The sequence below is a fragment of the Salmo salar genome, chromosome ssa20 (assembly GCF_905237065.1).
Source record: "Salmo salar chromosome ssa20, Ssal_v3.1, whole genome shotgun sequence".
Taxonomy (NCBI): domain Eukaryota; kingdom Metazoa; phylum Chordata; class Actinopteri; order Salmoniformes; family Salmonidae; genus Salmo; species Salmo salar.
The window spans coordinates 14120347-14148273 of NC_059461.1; the positions used below are offsets into that span (position 1 = coordinate 14120347).

The 27927-nt window shown below is 44.3% G+C and overlaps 2 protein-coding genes across 2 annotated transcripts in view; one reads left to right on the plus strand and one right to left on the minus strand.

The window, feature by feature from the left end:
* The first annotated feature begins 134 nt into the window (after positions 1–134).
* On the plus strand, positions 135–5017 carry LOC106580269 (P2X purinoceptor 2). Its single transcript, XM_014161090.2, has 12 exons — positions 135–341; positions 1089–1224; positions 1553–1624; positions 1879–1954; positions 2078–2174; positions 2304–2384; positions 2600–2747; positions 3080–3210; positions 3492–3582; positions 3706–3771; positions 3893–3970; positions 4419–5017. Exons 1-12 carry the CDS (start codon positions 202–204, stop codon positions 4521–4523), a joined length of 1221 nt encoding a protein of 406 aa, XP_014016565.1. The 5' UTR covers positions 135–201; the 3' UTR covers positions 4524–5017.
* Positions 5018–7657: 2640 nt separating this feature from the next.
* pole (polymerase (DNA directed), epsilon) overlaps positions 7658–27927 on the minus strand; it is a 28989-nt gene continuing 8719 nt past the window's right edge. The window contains exons 19-47 of the mRNA XM_014160794.2: positions 26527–26673; positions 26273–26418; positions 25847–25995; positions 25597–25689; positions 23562–23864; positions 21725–21920; positions 21210–21424; positions 20954–21056; positions 20699–20779; positions 20324–20446; positions 19808–20236; positions 19320–19463; positions 18958–19098; positions 18446–18599; positions 18072–18178; positions 17715–17891; positions 17165–17388; positions 16699–16919; positions 15416–15620; positions 15046–15219; positions 14630–14755; positions 13983–14115; positions 13630–13825; positions 13354–13485; positions 12842–13035; positions 9219–9419; positions 8716–8841; positions 8379–8468; positions 7658–8283 (exon numbers count right to left, since the gene is read on the minus strand). Coding sequence (XP_014016269.1) covers positions 8164–8283; positions 8379–8468; positions 8716–8841; positions 9219–9419; positions 12842–13035; positions 13354–13485; positions 13630–13825; positions 13983–14115; positions 14630–14755; positions 15046–15219; positions 15416–15620; positions 16699–16919; positions 17165–17388; positions 17715–17891; positions 18072–18178; positions 18446–18599; positions 18958–19098; positions 19320–19463; positions 19808–20236; positions 20324–20446; positions 20699–20779; positions 20954–21056; positions 21210–21424; positions 21725–21920; positions 23562–23864; positions 25597–25689; positions 25847–25995; positions 26273–26418; positions 26527–26673 — 4850 coding nt within the window. The 3' untranslated portion in view covers positions 7658–8163. The remainder of the gene's footprint in view (positions 8284–8378; positions 8469–8715; positions 8842–9218; positions 9420–12841; positions 13036–13353; positions 13486–13629; positions 13826–13982; positions 14116–14629; positions 14756–15045; positions 15220–15415; positions 15621–16698; positions 16920–17164; positions 17389–17714; positions 17892–18071; positions 18179–18445; positions 18600–18957; positions 19099–19319; positions 19464–19807; positions 20237–20323; positions 20447–20698; positions 20780–20953; positions 21057–21209; positions 21425–21724; positions 21921–23561; positions 23865–25596; positions 25690–25846; positions 25996–26272; positions 26419–26526; positions 26674–27927) is intronic.

Sequence of the window (27927 nt, forward strand, 5' to 3'; positions counted from 1 at the left end):
AGGGGGTGAGGCAGAGAGAGAGAGAGAGAGAGAGAGAGGGAGAGAGAGAGAGAGAGAGAGAGAGAGAGAGAGAGAGAGAGAGAGAGAGAGAGAGAGAGACTGACTCTGACTCTGACTCATTGCATAAACTTGGAAGTATCTGGGAACAAGTCACTCAGGACCTCACATCTGAACAGACAGCTGATAAACTCAGAAATCATAATGGGACTGCTTGAGTTTATTAAGGATTATTTTCTTGGTTTCTGGGACTATGAGACCCCGAAGGTAATGGTGGTTAAAAACCAAAAACTTGGAGTCATATATAGGGGGGTTCAGTTTCTTGTGATCACCTATTTCATCTGGTAAGTATTGGCCTCCTGTTTATGCATGCATACAAATATACCATTTTAAATAGTTTTGTCTTGGTGTGTAACTATCCTGTTTTTTGTTGTTGTGATTGAGTATTTATGCTGCATTATCTATGACCTGCCTTGGATATTGCAGATACTGTGCTTAACAAGGCAATGTTAAGTCTGGTTTTGGAAAGCATAAGAAGTAAAGAATGATAACTTAAACAAAAAACATTGGTTGACTTTTATGCTCAGATCAAATGTTCTGTCAGTGGACCCATATTTTTTGCTTTCAATAGCTATACTACCCATAACACTGTGATGTGAAATGAATAATTTGCTGAGAATAGCCACTTTGTGGTGAGGAAATACCTTTCACTCGCAATTAAATCGCAAAACAAATAGACAGCATAATTGATGGTAAGCACATAACGATTGCTGTGGTCAAGACGGACAGCTGTAGTCTCACTGGCCTTCATTGTGTAATGTGATCCAAGTAGGCCAATTTTCATCGATTTTCGTTTTCCTAATGGTCCTTTTGAAGGAGATTTGTGTCTGTCTACCCATAAACATAATATTCCGTTTTTTCAAACATTTTAAATCAAGTTTCACATTTTTAAGTCTGCCTCAAAGTCATCAGTATATCATAAAGCCCAAAAGTGTGGGCATGCATTAAAGTACAATTAAAATCACTTGGAAAGACTGAATTTGTCCACAGAACAGAAGTTAATCTGTGGCTGTCATATCACCCTTCTACAGGTATGTCTTTATCAGTCAGAAAGCCTATCAGGACAGTGAGACGAGGCCAGAGAGCTCAGTCTACACTAAGATGAAAGGCACAGCACTGCAAGGGGACCACATCCTGGACATGGTGGAATACGTCCGACCCTCAGAGGTGAGCCCAAACTTTTGACTGGTACAGTACATTTTGCTCAGTCGCATGATCACTGATTAAGAAAACGGACTGATTTACAAATAATAATGAGTCCTTTAGGAAACAAGATGATTTGTAGATCAGTACGTCTGCAGTCACCGACTGCAATGTAGTCGATCGTGAACACGCACGTTGGCTCTAATCATAAAGCAAGGATCATAGGTAAAATAGATGTCAAAAAGATGATGCAATATGTAGCTATACTGTATGTTTTCTACATGTAGCCTATGTGATTAGTCACCATCATATACTGTACTGTACTTTCTTCTCTGTGGCATTTCACCTCTAGGGCGGTGACGTGATCAGCACAATACTGAGACGAGAAGTCACACACAACCAGAGGCAAGGCACGTGTGCTGAGGTGAGAGGTCTCAACCATTCCCGACACTCATGTGTTCTCCTGAAACCAAGAAAACAACTCAATTAAAATACTGCAGTCATTTTACATTGATCAATTCTAGGGCTTTATATTAAGTTGTGTGCCTTGCTCCATACTCTACTGTCTCCTGGAAAAGATAATGTGATAAAGATGTATCAGTATCACTACCACCCCACAGCAGGACAGCTGGGAAAAGCTGATAATGTCTAAACAATGATACTTTCCTCTTTTCTTAGCATTTCACCGTTCCCCGTGCCAACTGCTCAAAGGATGCTGACTGCATCTCAGGGGAAGTGAACTTTGATGGCAATGGTACGGACTGAAAAAGAGGGAAAAAGAGGGAACTAAGTGAAAAGTCCCACTAAGCCAGTTCTATGAATCTGTCTGTCAGTAGATGGTCCAGCTAATGCATTCAGTCTGATGTGTTTCCTGTAGGACAGAGAACTGGGCGCTGTGTTCCCTACTACAACCAGACCTTCAAGACCTGTGAGATTCAGACCTGGTGTCCTATTGAGGACTATGCCGCAATATGGTGAGGGTCAATATCAATATGACATTTTAGATAGTAGGCAGTCACAAACAAAACGACTGTCTCCCTCGTCTGGAATATGTCACTTGTAAAATAATAAAATAAAGAGAAATCTGCTGTTGTGTCCTTCAGGGAGCCGGCATTGGCAGAGGCCATCAATTTCACTGTTTACATCAAGAATGCCATCCATTTCCCCAAATTTAAAGTGCTGAGGTATGAACCCCCTCACCAACACACACACACACACACACACACACACACACACACACACACACACACACACACACACACACACACACACACACACACACACACACACACACACACACACACACACACACAGCAGTAAAGGGTAAAGGGAACTGTTTCCCTGTTAATATGCAGCCTCAACTGTTTCTGCAAGCAATTCTCTCTTATCTCTTTCGCAGAGGAAACATCAAACCAAACAAACGAAATGGGCAGAAATATCTGAATAAGTGTCATTACAATGAGAAGAAACACCCCTACTGCCCCATCTTCCGGCTGGGCTACATCGCAGAACAGGCCAGGGAGAAGTTCAGCGAGCTCTGCAGGACTGTACGTTTACACCCGCAATCTACATCCAGACAGTGACACTGTATATCCCATTTTACAAATCATATTAAGCATAGAGAACCCTTGTTATTCGGGGCTCACATGAACGACAGAACACATGATCTAGGTCTAACGTCTCTGACAATGTGTGTGTGTGTGTGTGTGTGATGTTTCAAAATCAGACGGTGTTCATAGCTCATGGAAATAAGTAGCTAAATAGATAATGGCAATCAAAACTAATAGAAACAATCCACATTAAGGAGGAACGAGAAGATGTGTTGGATAGAGCAGCAATAATGGTTCAGTTAGATAGCTCATCAATTGTGTCCTGTCAGGGGGGAGTGATTGGAGTGTTCATCAACTGGAAGTGTGACCTTGATCTGGACCCCTCAGAGTGTACCCCCACGTACTCCTTCCGTCGCCTGGATCTTCGGAAGAACCTGCCCAGCTCTGGCTACAACTTCAGGTGAGCCTCTTCAGAGCATCTTGTGAACGCCTGGGTCGTATTCATTAGTGCACACTATAGCAAAATGTTTCGCAACATAAACCAGGAAACGTGTGTTTCTTATTCGTCAGGTTGGTTTCTCTCTGTTTTAGTCCGGTTTCTTCGGTTTGGTGCCCAGTGCATACGATCATGTCTTTACTATTGCCTTCTCATTGACATGACCTGCTGTAACATTTAAGACTATCTCTGCTGTAACTTGGTTATGAAGAGGCATACAGGTCTTGACTTATAATATGGTGTAGGTTTGCCAAGTATTACAGTAAGGACGGAGAAGAGTTCCGGACACTTATCAAGGCCTTCGGGATTCGTCTGGACGTCATAGTTCATGGACATGTAAGAAGTTCCTCCTTCAACATCCTTCAATTACCCAATAACCAGTTGTTAAGAACGATTACTCAGTGACATAAAGCGATACGGACTCTGTCAATCTCATTTTCTGCAATAATTCCTCTCCAGGCTGGACGATTCAGCATCATCCCAACTATCATCAACACAGTGACAGCCATGACATCTGTTGGAATAGTGAGTTTGATTCTCAGCACTGTCGTGGTATGTGTTGATGTAGTCTGTTTGTACCAGTTTCCCTTAAATGGTTGTGTCATCTCCTAGTTATTCATTGATATATTACTTTTATTCATTCCAGTGTTCCATTATCTGTGACTGGATCATGCTCACTTTCATTGACAAGAACGACATCTACAGTGACAGAAAGTTTGATGACGTAAGAAAATAACAATTTGATTCCATACATTCACGATCATATTTTCTTTTGTTAACCATTTTCTGCTGTAGCACTTATCATTGCACACCCAGTTAGGTAATGTAGTTCCCAAAGAATATAGTAGTGTGTAAAAGTATGTGTATTGTGTAAAAGTATTCATATAATATTGTAATAGTTCAGCCGTAGTCCCTACCTGTGTGTTAGCATTGTTCTAGCAGAGTTTCCTGAATTCGGTCCTGGGGGCCCATCCTGGGTGCACGTTTTGGTTTTTTCCCTAGCACTACACAGCTGATTCAAATAACCAACTCATCATCAAGCTTTGATTATTTGAATGGTGTAGTGCTAGGGCAAAAACCAAAACGTGCACCCAGGATGGGCCCCCAGGACCGAGTTTGGGAAACCCTGGTCTAAAGTAATGTTATGCTATTCTGACTGTATATTTCTTCAGGACAGTAAAGTGCCCAGCCCCAGCCAGCTCCTCACAGTTCCCACAGAATTCACCATCAGCTATGGCTCCAACCACTCAGACCTGTCAGAGGGAGTGGCCCTGTGATGTCCTGCCGCTACAGTGCTCTTTGGCCACATGCATGGAGGATGCTATTCCTCAGACACCTGACTGTTGGACGGACAGACAGACAGACAGACAGGACGGCCTTTCACCCAATCGGTCTCAGACGTCCGCAGAGAGGCCTCTGATGGGTCAACCAATTCCGTCTCTGCGGAATTTAACTGAAAGACAGCCAAGACGTGATGGGTTAGTGTCAATTCCATGTCAATTCCTGTTGGTTCAGGAATTGAATTATACACCAATAAATTCCATGTCCAATTGACAGGGACTGAAATTATACTGTTATACCCAATCTCAAATGATTGCAAATTGTTTGAATTGAACACAAGAAAAATAAACCAAATAGCAATCAGCTAAACATGTTGGAGTACATTTTTACTGAGAACCCTCTTTCCACAGTCTAACCCGAACCAGGTCAATAACTGTATACTGTAATCTATATATGCTAACATAACAATAAATGTCTAACCAACTGGTAATGTGATCTTTGCCAGTCAATCATTTACATGTCAGATTGGAAGGAATAAAGAAAACATGATTTTTCTGGTTTGAAAACACAGAACTATGCATTTCAAAAGGCTGACCATTTTAGTATATATATATATATATACACACACACACACACACACACACACACACACACACACACACACACACACTATACATACACATACATATATATAGATACATAGACACATCTTTTTTAAATACATTATCCTTTATTATTTCCCACAAAACTTACCACCCCTCCCCTAATTGGAGTAAACTAATAAACAAGAACACTTAGGCTTCTACTTCCAACTTATACATACTGTATACCTTTTACGGACACAATCTATTTTACAATAGTTATATTTGTTTGTTTTTAGTCCTGGCCTTCCACTAACCTGCACCTCTCTTATCTATTTCTGGTGTCCATCCAGTTTGATTTTTGATTTGCCATACATTTTTAACTGTTATTTCACAAAAGTTCTGAACCTATATACATTTTACAGACACAGCATATTTTACATTAGTTATTTGTTCTTATTAGTCCCACTCTTCAGCTCCATTCAACTCCTCCCATCTCTCTCTTAATTAACACCATCCATATTGGGTTTCTATTTGCCATATATTTTTCAACTGTACTGTGATGCTTCACAAAGGTTCTGAACCTTTCTATTCTCATAGTTTCTACAGATTGTAAATTAAAGACAAACATTATTGCTAAAAGTGTTATTATAATATTGATCGATTGTCTATGACTTTTCAAATAACCCAGCAGTGCTGTCTGCAGCGTTAGCTCCAGGTAAATGATGCAATTAATCATGACTTTTAATAATTGGATCAATCAAAAAAGATGACTATGCAAAACACAGTATACTATATTCAGGGAGACAATATTCTCTGGGACTCATATTGCCTCCTTCAGTGTTCATGTAGATTACTGATGCTGAGCATATACGGGAATAAAAAGGCACACAGGTCCAAGAGGAGAGCTACACTCAGAGAGAGTAATCAAATAATGATTACATTTCCCACAAAATGGTTTCTATAACAAGATTGTGGGACATCCATCTGGACTCGTCGAGAGTAATAGAAACATCGATAGTGAAAAGGACTGACGTCTGAGGTCTAATGGACCAGTGTCTTACGCAGTAGATGGATTGCTGTTGACAGCCACAATGACACTTTGGAACTAGGTGATACGAACACACAAAGTCAGATATCATGGACGCAACAAGAAAAATCAAGGCAATGCTATTAATGCTGTTTTAATAAAGAGTTCTATATTTATTTCATTTTGGAACATTCAAAGTAGATACCCTTCTCCATTCAATTGCATTGGCATTTTTTTCGCTTGCAGCATGTCATAGGAAAACAAAGCGTAAAAAGTGAAATTGTAAATATCTTGAGCTCCGTACTTCACTCCATCGTTTAAAACGAACTGTCGGTCGGCAGGGAACCAACCCAATGCAACCAATCTAATTGTGAGACTCAGCTCCAGTCTAGATGTGCAATTAGATTACTGGTCTGAGAGAGAGGCCCATCTGTAAGCAGCAAAGTGAGTTCTCTGGAACAATGAGGTTATCGTGATGGAGGTAGATGGGTTAACATAATTTTGATCAAGACTGGGATATGCCATAACCAGTAGATGTTTTCTTTACAGATGACAACAAAGGGAGCCAGGGATGAATGTGCACTCTTCCTCATCATCCTCACTCCAGATAGGCTAAATCAACAAACGCTAAAGCCAAGCACTTCTGCACTAAACTGTCATTTCAATTCCAGGCATATCATCCTCACAATATCAGCAGTATAGTCATGATAAACCGTTGGTATTGGAGCAGCAGGCTCCGATAGCCTTCTGTGTTCTAGTTACACTGAAACTCAAATCTAAATGTATCTCCCCTAATTGTCTATGACCCTGAAGACTAGGGTTCAATCCCTGTGTCCACCCCACATAATTCTATTTTAATCTCCATTAAATAAAAACTCAGACTATTCCTCTGAGCCACATTAGCATCCAATTACAGAGGAAGGAGAGTCACCATGTTGTTTAGGACTGATGGGGTTTCCAAATCTGGGCAGCAGCACTCAATTAGTGTTTAATTGCGCCCAAATAATTCGATATTGAACAGATTATTGCAGTAGGCAGATTATGCAATAGACATGTCAACACCTTACTGTTTATTTTAAATCGGCGTAAGGTCAAAATCAAATAAACATACGCCGATTATAACACCTGGTTTTCTGTGCAATCTTTTGAATAATTAGGACATGTAATCACCTTAAAAATCGGCGTTCCAGTGGTATATATAATCTGCGCATATGCCAGCACCGGACGAGCTAGCCTCCCTATTTACTGTGAGTGAAGTGAGTTCGGAACAACTGAATGTATACGAACTAGTTCACAAACTTTGCCCGAACTAAGAATAAAATATGCTTCCCAAAAGATACCATGTTCGCTGTGGTATGAGGTTTATTTTGAGTGCCGATTTTCTGCATTTATCAGCGTCATCAGGTAGCCTGATTTCAGATGTGTCCATGTAAACAGAAACTGATAAACGGGACTGATAGAGGATTCCTCACAAACTTTGCCTTCAGAAAATGTGCATTGAAAGAAACTGTCCATTGTGTACTCATTACAAAAAAAATATTTATTGACAAAAATATTAAGACAAGATGAAACACTTGACCAGAGGCCGATAATTTTTTCTCATCAATAAGCATTCCTATACAAAGTCAAAACACCATATCTACAATTTCGTATGGAGACTGGAAAGCTGATTGACAACTCATTTACATTTCCAGTACTTGGGTGGTCAAGAAATGTACGTTTATGTTGTTTTTACAGCTACAGTATAGAAAAGCATAAAGGAATAAAGATGCATTACCATAATTTATTGTCACATCAAAGCTAGTTTGTCTCAAAGTGAGCAATATTCCCATTCTGTCCATTCAACCCATTCTGCATTTAAATATCGCCAGCAGTGAACATTCCACGAGTGACATCTGGGTGAATTTGTCCAATAAGAAAAAGCCTGCAGTGTGCTTTAATGAACACAACCCTGGTAACTGACAGGATCTCCAGATACAGCCACAAAAGCCAGTTAAGCTCACAGACGACTCAGATTGTGGCTCATCATCTAGACTGGTTTATTTGTGGACTCATGACCAGTAGCCAGTCAATGGTCTCTTCCAGGAAGTTCATGTTGTAGTGTGCGGCGATGTTCCGGAACACTTTGATCTGCTCTGAGAAACTCTGTGGATGGAGAAGAGGAGACCTTTACAAATCCGAGAAACACGTTTCATAAATCTTATAACGGCTAGGGACACATGGGTTGGAGGAGCACGAACCTTGGTGGGGAAGGTGAGTTCAAAGTCTCCTGCACAAGTGCAGTAAAGAGGCATGTTGGCCTCCTTCACTCCTTTACACTTGGCACAAGCCTGCAATGGAACACAAGGCACGTTTTAGGACTTCACAGTGAGACACGATCACAATTCCTGAAAACAGTAGTTACTGAGTAGTGAACCTGGGATGTGTTCATTAAGCGCCAAACTGAAGAAACAGGCAGGGACTACCTGGACCTCTCCTTTTGAAAACATTTTCTGTCGCTTTCCTTAATGAACACGACCCAGGTCATATGAATCCCAAAGGATGTGTCAGATGTGAAGGTGTGGGTTGTTTCCTCACCAGGTCCTGCAGAGTGTAGCTCATCAGTTTCTTCTGCAAGGCCTCCACCAGGGCCATCTCAATGGACTCAGTCTCATACTGGGTCTGGCAGTTGGAGCAGAACCACTGGGGCAAAACAGAGCCGTCCTGTGAGCACAGAACAGATGATTTACATAGTGAACACGAAGGAGCACACACACACACTTTAAACCAAATTGAACATATTTCATTATTTGAGACTAAATTTATTTTATTTATGTATTATATTAAAATAAACGTGTTCAATCAGTATTGTTGTAATTGTCATTATTACATATGATAAAATAATAATAATTAAAATAAATAAATAAATAAATAATAACAACAACAACAACTCGGCCGATTAATCGGTGCCGGCTTTTTTTTGGTCCTCCAATAAATCGGAGTTTAAAAATCATAAAATCGGTCGACCTCTACTTTGAGCATCTGTAAAAAGCACTTCATCATTCCAATGGACTGAATGAGCTGTAGGGGGGGGCACTGACCTGTGCCACCGAGGGGTCCTTGCAAAGGTCGAGGTCGCGGCAGAAGTTGCAGTGGTGGCAGATGACCTCGGGCAGGATGTAAGAGTTGCAGGGGTCGCGGAACTGGGCTTCCTCCGAGAACTCACCCACGTCTACCAGACGCAGCAGGTCCCTCTTCAGCTTGTTCACCTGGTTCACTATGTTGGCATCCAGGGAGAGGACCTACAGGGGAAGGTTGTGTTCATTAGGCACCAAACGGAAGAAAACAGAACTGAAATGCAAATTTTGTTTTCCGTTGCAAAATGTTTTGAAATGGTATGCACTAATGAATACGACTCTGGCGTGTATTCACTAGGCACAAAACGGAAGCAAACGGGCTGAAACTGGGAGGACTACCTGAACTTTTTTTATTTTATTTATTTATTTCACCTTTATTTAACCAGGTAGGCAAGTTGAGAACAAGTTCTCATTTACAATTGCGACCTGGCCAAGATAAAGCAAAGCAGTTCGACAACATACAAAAACACAGAGTTACACATGGAGTAAAACAACATACAATCAATGATGCAGTAGAAAAAAATACAAAAATAAAATAAGATTATATACAATGTGAGCAAATGATGTGAGATAAGGGAGGTAAAGGCAAAAAAATGCCATGGTGGCAAAGTAAATAAAGTATAGCAAGAAAAACACTGGAATGGTAGATTTGTAGTTTGAAGAAAGTTCAGAGATAAAATATAAATAATATGGTGCAAAGGAGCAAAATAAATAAAATAAATAAATACAGTAGGGGAAGAGGAAGTAGTTTGGGCTAAATTATAGATGGGCTATGTACAGATGCAGTGATCTGTGAGCTGCTCTGACAGCTGGTGCTTAAAGCTAGTGAGGGAGATAAGTGTTTCCAGTTTCAGAGATTTTTGTAGTTCGTTCCAGTCATTGGCAGCAGAGAACTGGAAGGAGAGACGACCAAAGGAGGAGTTGGCTTTAGGGGTGACCAGAGAGATATACCTGCTGGAGCGCGTGCTACAGGTGGGTGCTGCTATGGTGACCAGTGAGCGGAGATAAGGGGGGACTTTACCTAGCAGGGTCTTGTAGATGACCTGGAGCCAATGTGTTTGGCGACGATTATGAAGCGAAGGCCAGCCAACGAGAGCGTACAGGTCGCAGTGGTGGGTAGTATATGGGGCTTTGGTGACAAAACGGATGGCACTGTGATAGACTGCATCCAGCTTGTTGAGTAGGGTATTGGAAGCTATTTTGTAAATGACATCGCCGAAGTCGAGGATTGGTAGGATGGTCAGTTTTACGAGGGTATGTTTGGCAGCATGAGTGAAGGATGCTTTGTTGCGAAATAGGAAGCCGATTCGAGATTTCACTTTGGATTGGAGATGATTGATGTGAGTCTGGAAGGAGAGTTTACAGTCTAGCCAGACACCTAGGTATTTGTAGTTGTCCACAAATTCTAAGTTAGAACCGTCCAGAGAAGTGATGCTGGACAGGCGGGCAGGTGCAGGCAGCGATCGGTTGAAGAGCATGCATTTAGTTTTACTTGTGTTTAGGAGCAGTTGGAGACCACGGAAGGAGAGTTGAATGGCATTGAAGCTCGTCTGGAGGGTTGTTAACACAGTGTCCAAAGAAGGGCCAGAAGTGTACAGAATGGTGTCGTCTGCGTAGAGGTGGATCAGAGATTCACCAGCAGCAAGAGCGACATCATTTATGTATACAGAGAAAAGAGTTGGCCCAAGAATTGAACCCTGTGGTACCCCCATAGAGACTGCCAGAGGTCCAGACAGTAGGCCCTCCGATTTGACACACTGAACTCTGTCAGAGAAGTAGTTGGTGAACCAGGCGACGCAATCGTTTGAGAAACCAAGGCTACTGAGTCTGCCGATGAGGATGTGGTGATTAACAGAGTCAAAAGCTTTGGCCAGGTCAATGAATACGGCAGCACAATATTGTTTCTTATCGATGGCGGTTACGATGTCGTTTAGGACCTTGAGCGTGGCTGAGGTGCACCCATGACCAGCTCTGAAACCAGATTGCATAGCGGAGAGGGTGCGGTGGGATTCGAAATGGTCGGTAATCTGTTTGTTAACTTGGCTTTCGAAGACCTTAGAAAGGCAGGGTAGGATGGATATAGGTCTGTAGCAATTTGGGTCAAGAGTGTCACCTCCTTTGAAGAGGGGGATGACAGCAGCTGCTTTCCAAACTATGGGGATCTCAGACGACACGAAAGAGAGGTTGAACAGGCTAGTAATAGGGGTTGCAATAATTTCGGCAGATAATTTTAGAAAGAAAGGGTCCAGATTGTCACGCCCAGCTGATTTGTAGGGGTCCAGATTTTGCAGCTCTTTCAGAACATCAGCTGAATGGATTTGGGAGAAGGAGAAATGGGGGAGGCTTGGGCGAGTAGCTGTGGGGGGTGCAGTGCTGTTGAATGCAGTAGGGGTAGTTAGGTGGAAAGCATGGCCAGCCGTAGAAAAATGCTTGTTGAAATTCTCAATTATAGTGGGCTTATCGGTGGTGACAGAGTTTCCTATCCTCAGTGCAGTGTGCAGTTGGGAGGAGGTGTTCTTATTCTCCATGGACTTTACAATGTCACAGAACTTTTTAGAGTTGGAGTACCACGAAGCGAATTTCTGTTTGAAAAAGCTAGCCTTGGCGTTTCTAACTGCCTGTGTGTATTGGTTTCTAACTTCCCTAAAAAGTTGCATATCGCGGGGGCAGTTCGATGCTAATGCAGAACGCCACAGGATATTTTTGTGTTGGTTAAGGGCAGTCAGGTCTGGGGAGAACCAAGGGCTATATCTGTTCCTGGTTCTAAATTTCTTGAAAGGGGCATGCTTATTTAAGATGGAGAGGAAGGCATTTAAAAAAAATAACCAGGCATCCTCTACTGACGGGATGAGGTCAATATCCTTCCAGGATACCAGGGCCAGGTCGATTAGAAAGGCTTGCTCGTTGAAATGTTTCAGGGAGCGTTTGACAGTGATGAGTGGAGGTCGTTTGACCGCTGACCCATTACGGGTGCAGGCAATGAGGCAGTGATCGCTCAGATCTTGGTTGAAAACAGCAGAGGTGTATTTAGAGGGCACGTTGGTTAGGATGATATCTATGAGGGTGCCAGTGTTTGCGGCTTTGGGGTTGTACCTGGTGGGTTCATTAATAATTTGTGTGAGATTGAGGGCATCAAGCTTGGATTGTAGGATGGCTGGGGTGTTAAGCATGTCCCAGTTTAGGTCACCTAGTAACACGAGCTCTGAAGATAGATGGGGGGCAATCAGTTCACATATGGTGTCCAGAGCACAACTAGGGGCCGAGGGGGGTCTATAGCAGGCGGCAACGGTGAGAGACTTGTTTTTGGAGAGGTGGATTTTTAAAAGTAGAAGTTCAAATTGTTTGGGTACAGACCTGGATAGCAGGACAGAACTCTGCAGGCTATCTCTGCAGTAGATTGCAACACCGCCCCCTTTGGTCGTTCTATCTTGTCTGAAAACGTTGTAGTTAGGGATGAAGATTTCAGAGTTTTTGGTGGACTTACCCAATAAGAAATTCAAATTTTTCATTGCAAAACTTTCTCTGTTGCAAAAATGCTTTGCTACGGTGTGCACTAATAAATATGACCCTGGTTCCCAGTCACTGACCTGGCAGACGTATTTGATGAATTCCAGAGCTGGGTTGCTGAGAGGCAGGTGGGAGCCAGGCAGGACAGGGAACATTTCCGAGGGCTGGGTCACGCTCCGGGTGCCCGTCACCTTCTTTTGGATCTTCTGGGTGATGGTGAAGAAGTTCTGGGTCAGCTCGCTGGACACATACTCTTGAGAGAAGGAGATCATACCTGTGAAGGAGAGACGGCTTATTTTCATCTGTAGACTGCTAGACTGGATATGGGGGGAAACTATTGAAGGTTATAGCTGGCTAATAATCAGGTATTGCTGGGTTTTCCAGTGTAGGCCAGGTAGGGGAGACTATTGAACAATGTAGCTATCTAGTAGTCACAGGAAGTAAGTGGTGGACAGCAATCTAAACGCTATTTGGAGATTAGACACAAACCAGATCACCTTAGAGACCTGTGGTGGTCACTCCTCTGTTTTCACACCAAAATAACTTTGTTTATGGCTGTGTACGGTTGTGGTACCGTTCTCTCGTTACTTACCGGGAAGTGCTGTGGAATCTCCGGCTGCTTGCTGGGAAGTCTGGCTTCCGCCCCGCCTCTTAATGGGCGTGGCTCCCGGGGCGTTGCGTCTTAGCTCCTCCCGCATGCTGTGGTAGATGGCAGCAATATAGGCTGAGAGGAAACAGAGACATGGTAAAGGACAAACGAGTACAGGAAATCAGGGAGCTGTGCCCACGGACCCCCTCCAACTTCATTCTGGATCAAACACTGTACACGTGCTATGCTAATGATGCTTGCGATAATGCGCTGGCCTACCGGAGATGATCATGAGGAAGTATTTCTGACAGGAGGCGGTCTGAGGCAGATACTGCATGATGTTCCAGCTGCTTTCGATCAGCTCCTCCACCTCATCCACTTCTCCGGCTCCATCCTCCTCCTCCTCGTCAGCTTCCTCCTCGTCCTCGCTGCCCTCCTCGCCATCCTCCTTTCCCTTCTTCTGGGCTGTCCCGTTCTGAAAGCCAATGTAGGTAGTGAGTGTCAGTTCTACCCCAAATATTTTCATTGGTTATGAGACATAGGGAAAAAAAACACACACACACACACACACGTTAAATATCAAATGAAATTGTACTGGTCGCATACACATATTTATCAGAACTAGAAGGTACCTCTCCATACAGGACGCTGGAGGGCAGTTTGCCCTTCACTCCTCCATAGTTGGCCAGATCCATCCACATAAGGAACTCCCAGCAGCGGGAGAAAGAGATGGAGAGGGAGTGGAAGATTTCCCGCGAGTGAATGCTAAGGAAGATTAAAAAAAAAAATATCCTCAGTCAGAACAAGTTGAAAAAAAAAAAAATTGCTCATAAAACAAAACCTTGCCTACTAATTTATGGTTAGTGCTTGATCCCACAGGTTGACGGTATGCTTGGCTGCATGAAATCCAAAAAGGTGACGACTAATTTACACGAACCTTCACCCCATGCGATCTAGCTCTGAATTTATTAAAAGAACAAACTCAACAGGGCTTGCACTCACTCTCTAACCACGCATCACTGATTTACGAACGCCGTTTGTTGATTAGGTCAATAATATTGTTTTCTCCGGCTTTGATAGACAGCATACTGATACGTTATAAAATGACAAAAGTACTTGTATAGAGGCATTGTAGTACATTTAACCTTCATTTTACTTAACTAGGCAAGTCAGTTAAGAACAAAATTCTTATTTTACAATGACGGCCAAACCCTCCCCTAACCAGGGATGACGCTGGGCCAATTGTGTGCCTGCCCTACGGGTAGGTTAGCTAACCAACCTGTTGGTGATGTACTCCACGTAGCCGATGGCGTCGTCAATCCTCCGCTTCTTAGTGCAAAGGAGGATGCGGTTAAAATTCCCGTACACCACGGTGGAGCCCAGCCGCTTGAACTCTGCCACCAGCCTGAGATAGGAGAGCAGAGACAGCCATTACATCAAGGGATCCTTCCGTCTTTCAAGGAACGGCCGTTTTCAATACATGACAGACCGTTTAGAATTAGAATAAATTAATACAATTAGAGTAAAATTGTTTTGTGTCCAATCACATAAAACGATACGAACAATTAGAATTCTGATCACGTTTAACCTTTTATTCCCCCCCAGATAAAGCTGCATTTGAAATGTCTACAGTTGACTCCAACGGAAACAACCAAGGGCCAAGTAGGGTTGTGTGTGTTGGGCAGTGTCACTTACTGGAGGAATACCTTCTTCATCATGTTGTGTAGGGTGCGGTGCAGCGCCGGGTCGTAAAGCAGCGAGCTGGGCGAGCGCAGCCAGCGGTAGAAGTGCATCACCTGGTTGTCGGCGTAGACGTTGTGGTACCGCGTGATCTCCCGCACCCAGCCAACCACCATGCTCTTCAGGATCCTGCTCGCAGACATACAGCCAATCAAATCAAACTTGATATAAAGTACATTATTTTAACCTGTGCTGGGCTACAGTGCATGGAAATGTTTGTAAAAATCAGCCCTGTTTAGTTTAGAGCCGAAACGGGTCGCTTGAGGGATCTGGGGTGTTTCGAGGTGTCGGCGGCAGTGGTTGCATGTTATCACGAAGCAGTCACCTGAAGGTGTTGGAGCAGAGGGCGGTCTCGTCGTAGCTGGCCACGGCACTGGCTCCCTGGTTCCCCGACATCATTTCCTCCAGCGAGGCCTGCTGGATGACGTCAAAGCTGACGCCCAGGCTGGCTCCTCCCTCCATGTCGTTGACATGCTGCGACTGCAGGATGGTGTTCACAGCCAAACTCTGCAGGTCCAGCTCCACACACACTGAAACACAGTAGAACGACACGGAAAAGCGTATTTCCTTTTGTTCCAATTAAGTTGTTTTAAATGTACCGCATCACCGGTTGCTATGTACAGCTGATTAATTCCCAACTACAAGAAAATGGTTGGGGCTACTTCACTGTGTCAGTGTTGTCCATAATGTTTGTGTTAGAGCGGGGATGATAAACCCAAAAATTACAGGCGCCATCATTTTTCATATCTCTTTCTACAATTTTGCATTTGTCAGTTATTTTTTTGTGATTATGCTACACAAGGTTCCTGCAGATTAAAAAAAAATAATAATTCTAAAACCATTATTTGGTCATCGGTAATGTGAATTATATGGATTCCTGCTATGACAACATCTGAAAGTATCTGCCTGTCTTCGGTCTCGATGCTGTGTGAGTGAGCCACTCCATCACCCACTTCGTTGACGTTGTGCAACCTTTCAAAATGCAATTACAACTACTGTCATTTTGGTTAAAGATGGGAGAGTCTCAGCTTTCTGTGCGCGTCATCTATTTCTCAACTCTCAATATCGAGCAAACGGCACCACTTTACAACGGCAGCTGGCTAAGCAGTACGGTTTTGGTGTGCACACGGAGCGTGGCATTCGCAGTGAACACATCAAGCAGGCTACGCCTAGGAGCTGGAAAGTTTGAGTAGGACATTCATTAATGACATAGCTATCGAGCAACAAAATCATAATTAGCACAATCTAGCAACGTGTTTTGGATTCCCACTTCCTCTGGTGGTGACTGATGTAGCCTACGCCAGTTTGCACAAATTCATCTATAAAAAGAGCCAAAAGAAATGTGATAATTCTGGGTCATATTTTAAAATGTTGCACATCAAAATATCAAGTCATGCATCCCCTGGATATGATGGATGAAATAGACATTTTTTCTTGAATCAAAGACATCTCAGTTGTCTTACTTGGCACAAGAAAAACTATTTCACTAAGGGGAAGCAACTGTGTATTCATGTATTTTTTATTTATTGTTATCAAGCATAATGTGTAAATGTATCATGATTTGACTGTTTGTTTATACGGTGTGTGTGAATGAGTAAGGCTGGCTACCTGTTGAGTAGCAGCCCTGAGCGTTGATCTCCATGGAGCCCCTGTCGTCAGCCTCCATCACCAGCCTGCTGTCGTCGGCCTCCTTGCCCCCCAGGTCAGGCCTGGCGGTGGGGGACAGCCACAGCAGGTGGTTGTGCTTCCTCAGGTGCCTGGCCAGGAACAGGTCAGAACCAAAGATGGACACGTCGTGGGGCAGGTTCCCCACCGGCAAGTGGTAGTATCTGAGGTGGGATGGAGGAGAGGGAACAGTAAGCGACCGTAGCACAAAACGAGCATAAAAGTTGCAATGATACTACACAAATGAAACCCCAGACTAAATACGTAAAGTGTGAAGATATATATATATTTTTTGTATATACAAATATAACGGAGAAAAAAAAATAAACCCACTAGGGTACTGTGGGTTTAGACTGTTCTAGGTGTACAGAGCCAGCAGACAGACCTAGTCTAGTGCTGTGTTACCTACCTGGCCATGTCAAAAGCCTGCGACAGGCAGCTGTCCAGGTTGAGGTAGTGGCGGACCATGCGGCGGGCACCGTGGCGCTGCCAGTCCAGCACGTTGTAGCTGATCTCGTCCACCATATGCACCGGCACCACCGGGAACTCCTCCAGCACCGGCATGCCCGCTGCCAGCCGCCGCAGCTCCCAGTTGGACTGCACTGCGATCAGGGTGGGCCCGCGGCGCTCCCCCTGAATACAGCGAGAGAAGGACAACGGTCAATAGTGTTACCAGGGCTGTGTTCATTATGCACCAAACGGAAGAAAAATGGACTGAAACACAGAGGGACAACCTGCACTTGTCCAATAAGAAATGCTCATTTACGTTTTCAGTTGCAAAACGACACTGCTCTATCCTATTGATCTGTGATAAGCATACAACCTTACACCTTCAATAGCAAGTTTGAAAACTTTAGAGAGAGAAGGCCTAAACAAAGCAACACATCCGAGAACAAGCCAGAGAGAGCAATATAGTGGCAGAACCATGCAGGTGAGAGGGGTGCAGTGGATGGGGGTACCTTGTAGTTGAGCAGTATGCGCTGCAGGGCTCGGTGGATGGCCTTCACGTCATTCTCGGCCCGCACCTCAAAGGTGTGTTTCTCAGGGGGCAGGAGCTCTTCGCTGGTCTTCTCCAGCAGGGCTGTACGCTCTGCCCCATACAGGGTGTTCAGGTTGGGCATCTGGTTACTGCGAACCTAAGGTAGGAAGACGAAGGGGACTTGGATGTCTTTTTTTCCTTCAACAATTTCCTAGGAAATGACTTAAAAATCACTCTCGCATCACATTTGTGTAATGAAGCATTACAAGGGCAACTATTTTAAGGGGAAATCTGATTTGTAAGGTTTTTGGGTAGAGTAGATGAGGTGTGGTCTTACCGTGTCCAGGACAAAGATGCTGGCCTTGCGCTGTGAGGGGATGAACAGGCCGAACAGAGCTTTGTGGCCCTGGCTGTGGTGGTAAAGGTAGATGTGTCGGACGCTCCCTGGGGAAGACAACACAACGATACTGATTCAACGCTCCCGTCGTCACGTTCCATATAAGGGGTCGTATTCATTAGGCTCCAAATGGAAGAATGCCAGGTTTAGGTTGATTTACATCATAGTAAATGTCAAGTCAGTCACACAATAACTTTAAAAAAAAGACAGGTAAAAGAAGATTCCAAATAGATATCAAATATATGGACGACACATTGAGAAACAGTAGAGAAACAGTGAAGGGAATCTGCAGTGCCAGTGGGAGCTAGTCCTACCAGGCTCCAGGTAGCTGAACTGGGCCAGGGACCTCATCTCCAGGTGCTCCAGGTCGTACGTCTCAGCCTCCCGGCCGCCCAGGTCCCGGACCAACTGCTTGTTGACCATGCACATACAGCCCAGCTGTACCAGGGCCCGGAACAGCAGAGGGACCTGGGGGAAAGAGAGTTGTTCATTAGGCACCAAACAAAATAAAAACTGATTAAAAACATGCAGGGCTACCTGGACTTTAATTTTTTTTACTTGTTTTTAAATTATTATTTTTTTTAACTTGTACTACACACACACACACACACACACACACACACACACACACACACACACAACACACAGAGACTAATACTCAAAATACAGCCATTGATTATATTTCCCTAACTATGCAATGTTAACATGCTAACCAAGACACACAACACTGGATTCGGCAATAAAGTACAATCCCTTAACCCCACTAACAGCTTCTTGTACACATCCAGGAGGAACACGACCTTGTCCTATCCTAACCCGGAGGTACCTGTGTCTCGTAGACCCCCTCTATGTCTGGGGCAGAGAGGTCAGCGTTGATCTCGTTGATGTGCTCCTGGTACATGTCCTCAGGGACAGAGTACTGGTACAGGTAGTAGACGATGTTGGAGCGCGGCAGAAGACGGTTCACCTGCACAAAACAAAAACCAGAGTGCTCAGTCATCAAATAATAACACTAACAATGAGAAATTGAACTTTTATAGTGCTTTTCATTCCAAAAATAACCTCAACCAGCTTTAAAGCAACCGACGGCATGTCATTCAAGAGTAGACGGAGGGCTTGAGCAGTCAGCCGGAGGGAGGTGGTCACCGATCTATTAATCAACCCGTCTCTCATGAGGCTAACATGTACCTTCCTGTATGTGGTTCCCTCCTCCTGCTTGGGGACCTTCTGGTTGACGTAGAACACCCGTGGGATGTTGAGCTTCATGCAGTGCAGGTCACTGCCGATCACAGCCCACAGCTTATACAGCCCAGGGTGACTGGTCTCTGCAATCTGGGGTAGAGAGAGAGGAGAGGACAGGACATCCAGTCACACACACACAGACAGCAGGGTTTAAGCATTTTGGAGCGTGGCCAGAGAGGAGCATTCACAAGATGTATACAGTGCGTCTTCCTTTTGCTCTGTACAGTTCCCATGAACTATTCTGAAACAAAACAATGGTATTTGGAGTTTTAGTCAATATGGACACAGTTTAAGCCTAGTCCTGTACAAAATACTTTAAACAGATTCTTCATTGAGCAGCAGCATGCTTTTTAGTTCAACACTAGGCTTGATCTGTGTCCCGGAAACTGGCCTAACTAAATATTATTTGACCCCCTGGGACCAACCTAACCCACCTGTACGATCTGCCAGGGCATGTCCAGGATACTGCGCGCCGTGCGGCGGAGGAAGCTACCCAGGCCTGTGGCTGGACCCGCGTCCCGGATCACCCCTCCCCCCATGGCCTGGACCTCGCCGTCCTGCAGGCGCCGGCGCTTCCGGCGCTCCTTCCTCTGCCGCAGCTGCAGCTCCCACTTCTTCTTGTGGTAGCGCAGCCACACCAGGCGCGCCTCCTGTGTTTCCCCCGTGGGTGGTGGCGGGCCGAGGATCTCCCGCCAGGACTGGGTGAGCTCCGTCTCCTGGGACTCCACGGCCTGGCTGTTCTCTCCTTGCGACACCCGCTTGCGCTTCGTGCTGATCAGTATGGCCGGCTGCAAGGGTCGGGCAGGCATCCCAAAGTCCTCAATGTCAGCCGCCTGCCCTGCCTCCAGGGCATGATGGGCCACCTGAGAGGGGGAGGCAAGAGAGGGGGAGTGGCGTGAGTGTGTGTCTTTCTGTGTGTGTCGCCGCTACCGTTGGCTAGGCGGGTGTACCTGTCTCTTGCCCTCGCTGGTGAACAGCTCGCTGATCTTCTTCTGCTTGTAGATGTCGTTCTTCTCCAGCAGCTTCTTGTGGAGCCAGTCCGGGTGGCGCACTCTGGGCACGGGGTTCTTCACCTACAGCCCGGATCACAACGGGACCAGATTGGGTGAGCAGCGAGCATGGAGCAGGTACAACCTGAAAGAATCTACTCGCACATGGATCAGGAGTAGGGTGAAGTTACACCTAGGTACTGGTCTCGGATCAGTTTTGCACCCCCCCCCACTAAATGGGCAAGGTTAGGATTTGGGGAGGGCGAGCTGATCCTAGATCTACACCTAGGGGCAACTTCACCACAGAGCCACGGATCAGAGCTGCTGTGGGTTTACCTGTTGCAGGGCTGCTGGAATGGTGATGATTTTCTGGATGGCACTACCCAATCTCTCAATGTAGTAGCTCCAGTCAAGGATCTGGAGAGAGTCCATGGCTAAACTCGTTAGTAGCTGTGACTCAGCTAAAACGCTGTAAGAATAGCGTCGCTCTTATAAAAATCGCTCATGCAGTACATCAACAGTCTTTGTATCGCTGTATTGAAGCGCGCCAATATGGAAGCGCGATGAAGTGAAAATCGCCCAGAGACTTACGGAGCGGATGTCCAGGTCGTGGAGGCTGGGCATCTTCAGCCACTTGCGCAGGAAGTGTTTCTTAACACTGGGTTCAGCTTGGAAGATGGCCAGGGGGATGGCCCTGTCACACAGATAGAGACAGACGAATTAACACTTCTCCACTGTCGTCATTAGCAATAAGAGACACTACACTAAAATGAGCTGAAGACTAAATGTGAAGCGAGGAGCCATGACTGTCAGTCGGTGGTAGTGAGTGTGGGTCGGTCCGCCTCACCTCTCTGTGACCGGCGTGCCCTCTGGCTTGCGGGAGATGATGTAGCGGCAGCTCAGCCCGGCATCCTTCACCATCTGGTCACCCAGGAACTCGGCCAGCCGCTTGGCCGTGCTGATGGTGTTGGACTTCTGCTCGCCATAGTCCTCCAGCTTCCGCGACATGGAGCGGTTCTCCGAGATGAGCTCAAACAGCTCCGCGTCCGGCATGTTGGCAGCCTGGGCAAAATACAAAATCCCATCAGGACACAGCATTGTAGAACTTTCAGATATAGATTACGTCGAACAAGGAGGAATCCCGTCAGCTCTCTACTATTGACAATCTGCAACTTTCCACAACGTTTTTCCCGACTGAACGTGGTCCGGCTGATGTAGCCTTCAACATGCAAGCAGAGATGGGGAATATTGTTACAACGGCCCAGGTTGGATCGCTCTTTTAATACATGGATGAATGAACAACAACAACTATTAAAATGTAAAGCTATCACACACACGCACGCCGGGAAACAAACACGTTACCTTGCTGTAGAGCACGTCGAGCCAGTAGTCGGCCACCTTGGCCACCGAGTCATAGACCTCCTCTAGAGTGGTGCCTTTGAGGAAGGCCTCGAACACGGACGACTGGAAGATCTTGATGAGCTGCAGCTCGCCTCGCCTCTTCACCTCGAAGCCCTTCAGTTCGGCCAGAGAGCCGTCCTCGTTGAACACGGCGTACCTGGACACGGGACAATGTCGAAATCATGTTATCGTCAGGAGAATGTTGTAATCGGTGTTATTACCAGGAGAATATTGTAATCGTGTTATTACCAGGAGAATATTGTAATCGGTGTTATTACCAGGAGAATGTTGTAATCGGTGTTATTATCAGGAGAATATTGTAATCATGTTATTACCAGGAGAATGTTGTAATCATGTTATTACCAGGAGAATGTTGTAATCGGTGTTATTACCAGGAGAATGTTGTAATCGGTGTTATTACCAGGAGAATGTTGTAATCGTGTTATTATCAGGAGAATATTGTAATCATGTTATTACCAGGAGAATGTTGTAATCATGTTATTACCAGGAGAATGTTGTAATCGGTGTTATTACCAGGAGAATGTTGTAATCATGTTATTACCAGGAGAATGTTGTAATCAGTGTTATTATCAGGAGAATGTTGTAATCATGTTATTATCAGGAGAATGTTGTAATCGTGTTATTATCAGGAGAATGTTGTAATCGTGTTATTATCAGGAGAATGTTGTAATCGTGTTATTATCAGGAGAATATTGTAATCGTGTTATTATCAGGAGAATATTGTAATCGTGTTATTATCAGGAGAATGTTGTAATCAGTGTTATTATCAGGAGAATGTTGTAATCAGTGTTATTATCAGGAGAATGTTGTAATCAGTGTTATTATCAGGAGAATGTTGTAATCAGTGTTATTATCAGGAGAATGTTGTAATCGGTGTTATTACCAGGAGAATGTTGTAATCATGTTATTATCAGGAGAATGTTGTAATCATGTTATTATCAGGAGAATGTTGTAATCATGTTATTATCAGGACAATGTTGTAATCGTGTTATTATCAGGAGAATGTTGTAATCAGTGTTATTATCAGGAGAATGTTGTAATCAGTGTTATTATCAGGAGAATGTTGTAATCATGTTATTATCAGGAGAATGTTGTAATCATGTTATTATTAGGAGAATGTTGTAATCGGTGTTGTTATCAGGAGAATGTTGTAATCATGTTATTATCAGGAGAATGTTGTAATCATGTTATTACCAGGAGAATGTTGTAATCATGTTATTACCAGGAGAATGTTGTAATCGGTGTTATTACCAGGAGAATGTTGTAATCGGTGTTATTATCAGGAGAATGTTGTAATCGTGTTATTACCAGGAGAATGTTGTAATCAGTGTTATTATCAGGAGAATGTTGTAATCGGTGTTATTATCAGGAGAATGTTGTAATCGGTGTTATTACCAGGAGAATGTTGTAATCAGTGTTATTATCAGGAGAATGTTGTAATCGTGTTATTATCAGGACAATGTTGTAATCAGTGTTATTATCAGGAGAATGTTGTAATCGTGTTATTATCAGGACAATGTTGTAATCAGTGTTATTATCAGGAGAATATTGTAATCGTGTTATTATCAATGTAATTGGCTGGATTCTCTCACTCTGATTGTTGGGAAGGGTCTGTAAGTAAGCATTTCAATGTTAGTCTACACCCATTGTTCACAAAGTATGTGACTAATTCGATTTGATTTGGATAAATGATACCAACTGGCCACCAAGAAAGGAGAACCATCACTCTCCATATTCTTCCCCCATCGCCTGTATATACAGAATCGCTTGTATGTACCTTTTCTTCAGTTTCTTTCCCTCCTCTTTGGAGGCGGGCAGGATCATGGCCAGGTAGGGCCCGTCCACCTCGAAGAAGATGCTGTTTTCCGCCCGCGTCTCGTAGGTCAGCGAGGCAGGGTCCACCAGCTCCTGGTACTGGTCGTTGGTGAAGCCTTCCTTCACCATGATGTTGAGCATGGCGCCTGGGTAGGAGATGGTCACCTTGGGCTTCTTCTCGTTGCTCGTCTTCACCACAAAGTTCTCGGGGAAGGTGTTGGGCAGGACGCACCAGATGCCATCCGTGTCCAGCTCCAGAGGCCTCCTGTTGTGCCACAGATAAAACACAGTAACGTAAGTGGTCGAGTTGGCATCGAAAACAGAAAATATATTAGGGGGGTACTATACTTCCCTACCAAGCAAAAAGGCAGTAAGTGCTCATAGCGTGGAACTGAGAACAATTGCTTTTATTTACCTTGGTTTCACAGTAACTTTATGCAGTTACTGCCTACATGACCCCCATTTTTCTCCAAAACACAATACAGGTAGGATACTTGTCCACATGATTAAGCATGTATTTAATGTAGAAACAATGACATTAACTCATTTTCGACCAAATGAGCAGTTACTGCATTTTTGCTTGGTAGGGCAGTATACTGAACTAAAATAGAAAACACAAAATGCAACAAATTCAAAGATTTTACAGAGTTACAGTTCATATGAGGATATCAGTCAATTGAAATAAATTCATTAGGCCCTAATCTATGGATTTCACAAGACTGGGAATACAGATATGCATCTGTTGGTCACAGATGCCTTTAAAAAATAAAAAGGTAGGGGCGTAGATCAGAAAACCAGTCAGTATCTTGTGGGACCACCATTTGCTTCATGCAGAGTGACATCTCATTTTCATAGAGTTGATCAGGCTGTTGATTGTGGCCTGTGGAATGTTGTCCCACACCTCTTCAATGGCTGTATGAAGTTGCTGGATGTTGGCGGGAACTGGAAGAGGCTGTCGTACATGTCGATCCAGAGCTTCCGAAACATGCTCAATGGGTGACATGTCTGGTGAGTATGCAGGCCATGGAAGAACTGGGACATTTGCGCCCAGATCCTCACGACATGGGGCTGTGCATTATCGTGCTGAAACAGGCGATGGTGGTGGATGAATGGCACGACAATGGGCCTCAGTTTATCACGGTATTCATGTGCATTCAAATTGCCATCGATAAAATGCGATTGTGTTCGTTGTCTGTAACATATAGCTGCCCATACCATAACCCCACCGCCACCATGGGGCACTCTGTTCACAACGTTGATTTCAGCAAACCGCTCGCCCACACGACGCCGTACATGTGGTCTGCGGTCGTGAGGCCGGTTGAACGTACTGCCAAATTCTCTAAAATTATGTTGAAGGCGGCTTATAGTAGAGAAATTAAACATTCAATTCTCTGGCAACAACTCTGTTGGACATTCCTGCAGTCAGCATGCCAATTGCACGCTCCCTCAAAACTTGAGACATCTGTGGCATTGTGTTGTGTGACAAAACTGCACATTTTAGAGTGGCCTTTTATTGTCCCCAGAACAAGGTGCACCTGTGTACTGATCATGCTGTTTAATTGGCTTCTTGATATGCCACACCTGTCAGGTGGATGGATTGTCTTGGCAAAGGAGAAATTCTCACTAACAGGAATGTAAACAAATTTGAGAGAAATAAGCTTTTTGTGCACATGGACAATTTCTGGGATCTTTTATTTCAGCTCATGAAACATGGGACCAACGCTTTACATGTTGGGTTTATATTTTAGTTCAGTATATAATGTTCGCCCCCAAAGAGTCGCTACATTGGCAAAGTTAGACACCGTAACAATAAAAAAAATACCAGTGACCATGCCATGTACTGCCACGGTGAAACAGAGTGCTGTTCATGCATGATCCGTGACCTACCCAGCACTACACACAGGTCTCTCTAAAAAGACAAATCTCTATAACATGAGCGTATAAAAAAAGAAAGCATTAAGAGGCCTTCTGTAAGAGGATGGACATTATTAAGTTACCCGATCTGTTCCACGAGCTCTCTGGCCTGGGTGATGATGTTGGCTCCGGTGTAGCACACTATGCCAGCCATCTCCATGGAGTACCAGCGGGCCCTAGTGGAAAGACATGGCAACCACACAAACACAGCAGCACTGTCAACAGGTTGCAAAAACGTTTTCTACCTACTGAATACAGCCCAGATCATTTTCTCTCTCTCTCTCTCTCTCTTTTAAAACATGGATGGGAGGGGGACGGTGCAGCTGCACCTACCCTTTCCTCATGACGTAGCCATAGAAGGAGTTGAGGATGCACTTGTGGGCGAGCTGGAGAGAATCGTAGAGGATCTCCATGTTCTTACAGCGCTTCACCAGGGCAGCGTCACCACTTTCCTGGGCTGCAGACAGTTTCTTCTTCCACACCTGCAGTACCACAGAGGACGGGAGAGGAGAGAGGTAAACACTTAACACGCTACGGACAGGCATAGTCGCTGGAATCATGCTAAAAGTAAGAAAGAGAATGTAGCGACAACAACAAAAAAGATCAGAGCCAGCAACACACGGTTCGGGTTGACACTAGTGTAAAAATGGTATTCCTCCCCATGTCAAATGCACACCTTGAGTTGTATGCATGACATCTTGGGGGCTACTTTCTAGTGGGAGAAGAGTAAATAAGGTACGGTAGCTCTTTGGCAAGTACCTTGTGCAGTCCCTTAAACTCGTAGCGGCGGTCTCTGAAGGCTCGCACAGTGTCCACGTAGAAGGAGTTCTCCCTCTGGCAGATGGTGGTGACCCGCTCCTCCAGCTTGGTCTGGCGGACCTTCTTATAGGCCCTCCTGCAGTAGTCTGGGACAGAACAGACCGTGCGCGAATGTCATGAAGTTAAGTGAAATGCACAACAGTAACTCACTGACAACTTCTGTGCCAATCTAAAAAGATTTCTCCCTCGCTCACCGCCCAGGCGTTTCTTCTCGTGGCGGGCCTGCTCCTCCAGGTTGAGCTCATGGAAGGCCCGCGGCCTGCCGTTAGGGAAGAGCGGAGGAAACTTCTCTGATTCCAGCTGCTGCTGGATGCGATGGAACTCACTGCGGCTGGCCGGCACTGCAGACAGGGCGGAGCAAGCAGGTGAGCGGGAAGGGAAGAAAGAGGCAATTACAATTAGGGCAATATATTGAATTAATTCAAATTAATTTTGAACACGATAATCCAAATGCTTGTATTTCAATAATAATTTTATTTTTTTATGAGGGTCTATGTCAGCTTGTTGTCTTTTGGTCTCGTCTCCTTCTGTGCTGCGTGCCCCTTCCCATTTACTCGCATGCACCCACACAAAGCCCCTGCCACTCATAACAACAAAGATGAGAGATCACTTCTTCCTCTCTGACAAGCGGTTTCAACTCGCTATTTGCATTTGAGGTTTGGTCCAACAGAAATCGGTTATATGGACACTGAAGACTGTTCAGATGTTGAAATCAGGTGGCCTAAATGGACAGGCTAGCACGCTGTTCAAACCGTTGGAGACAGACAGAAGGGTGTCCTCATGACAATTCAACTGTTCTACCTTACTAGCTAGCAAATGGATCCAAGTTGGCTAAACTTGAAATATAGAGATTAGCTGGCTACTCACTAGCACGTGGGCTTGTGCTTGAGACACTTAAATGAGAGTTGAATTGATTTTCTATAATGCCTGCTGCTAGAAGTCATTCATTATTAGTGAATGTGCAGTATGCACGGTTCTGGTTAAATTTGGAACAAAAATTGCATTTTCATAGACTGAGTTGGAAGCCAGATACATGATTATTGTAAAAAAGCAGGTTAAACTATTAGTGGGTTTTATGGTTGTGGAAGACATATTTAGCCTAGGTATAATTTCACAAGCCCTGAATTCACTTGATTATTGCTTGAACGTTTTAAATGCAGTGTATTTCAATTGTACAAAAAGCTTATTTAAAACAACTAAATAGATTTATGGACAATTCATAGCCATATTGCCCTGCCATAATTACCTTTAAAAACAAAAAACTGTTTTAAGTGAGAAGTAGGCATTGTAGGTCTGAAGCCCCCCTCCCCCCCAAAAGAGAAGAAATTCACATGGAGCTCCAAAATGCCTACTTCACCCATGCTCTACCAAGGTTTTCCAGCACACCGCTTTGACCTACTACAGTAGCTATGTTGGTCTATTGTACTTCCAACAATATGTACGAAGGTTGCTTAGGATTCAAACCTTCTCAAACAGCTAGCTGCTAAAGGCTTAAGTAATTTGTGTAAAAACCTTCCATAACAAAATATATATTTTTTCCTGTTTGTTAGTTAACTGTTAGCCATCTTTCAGATGACTGGTGTTAGCTAGTTACA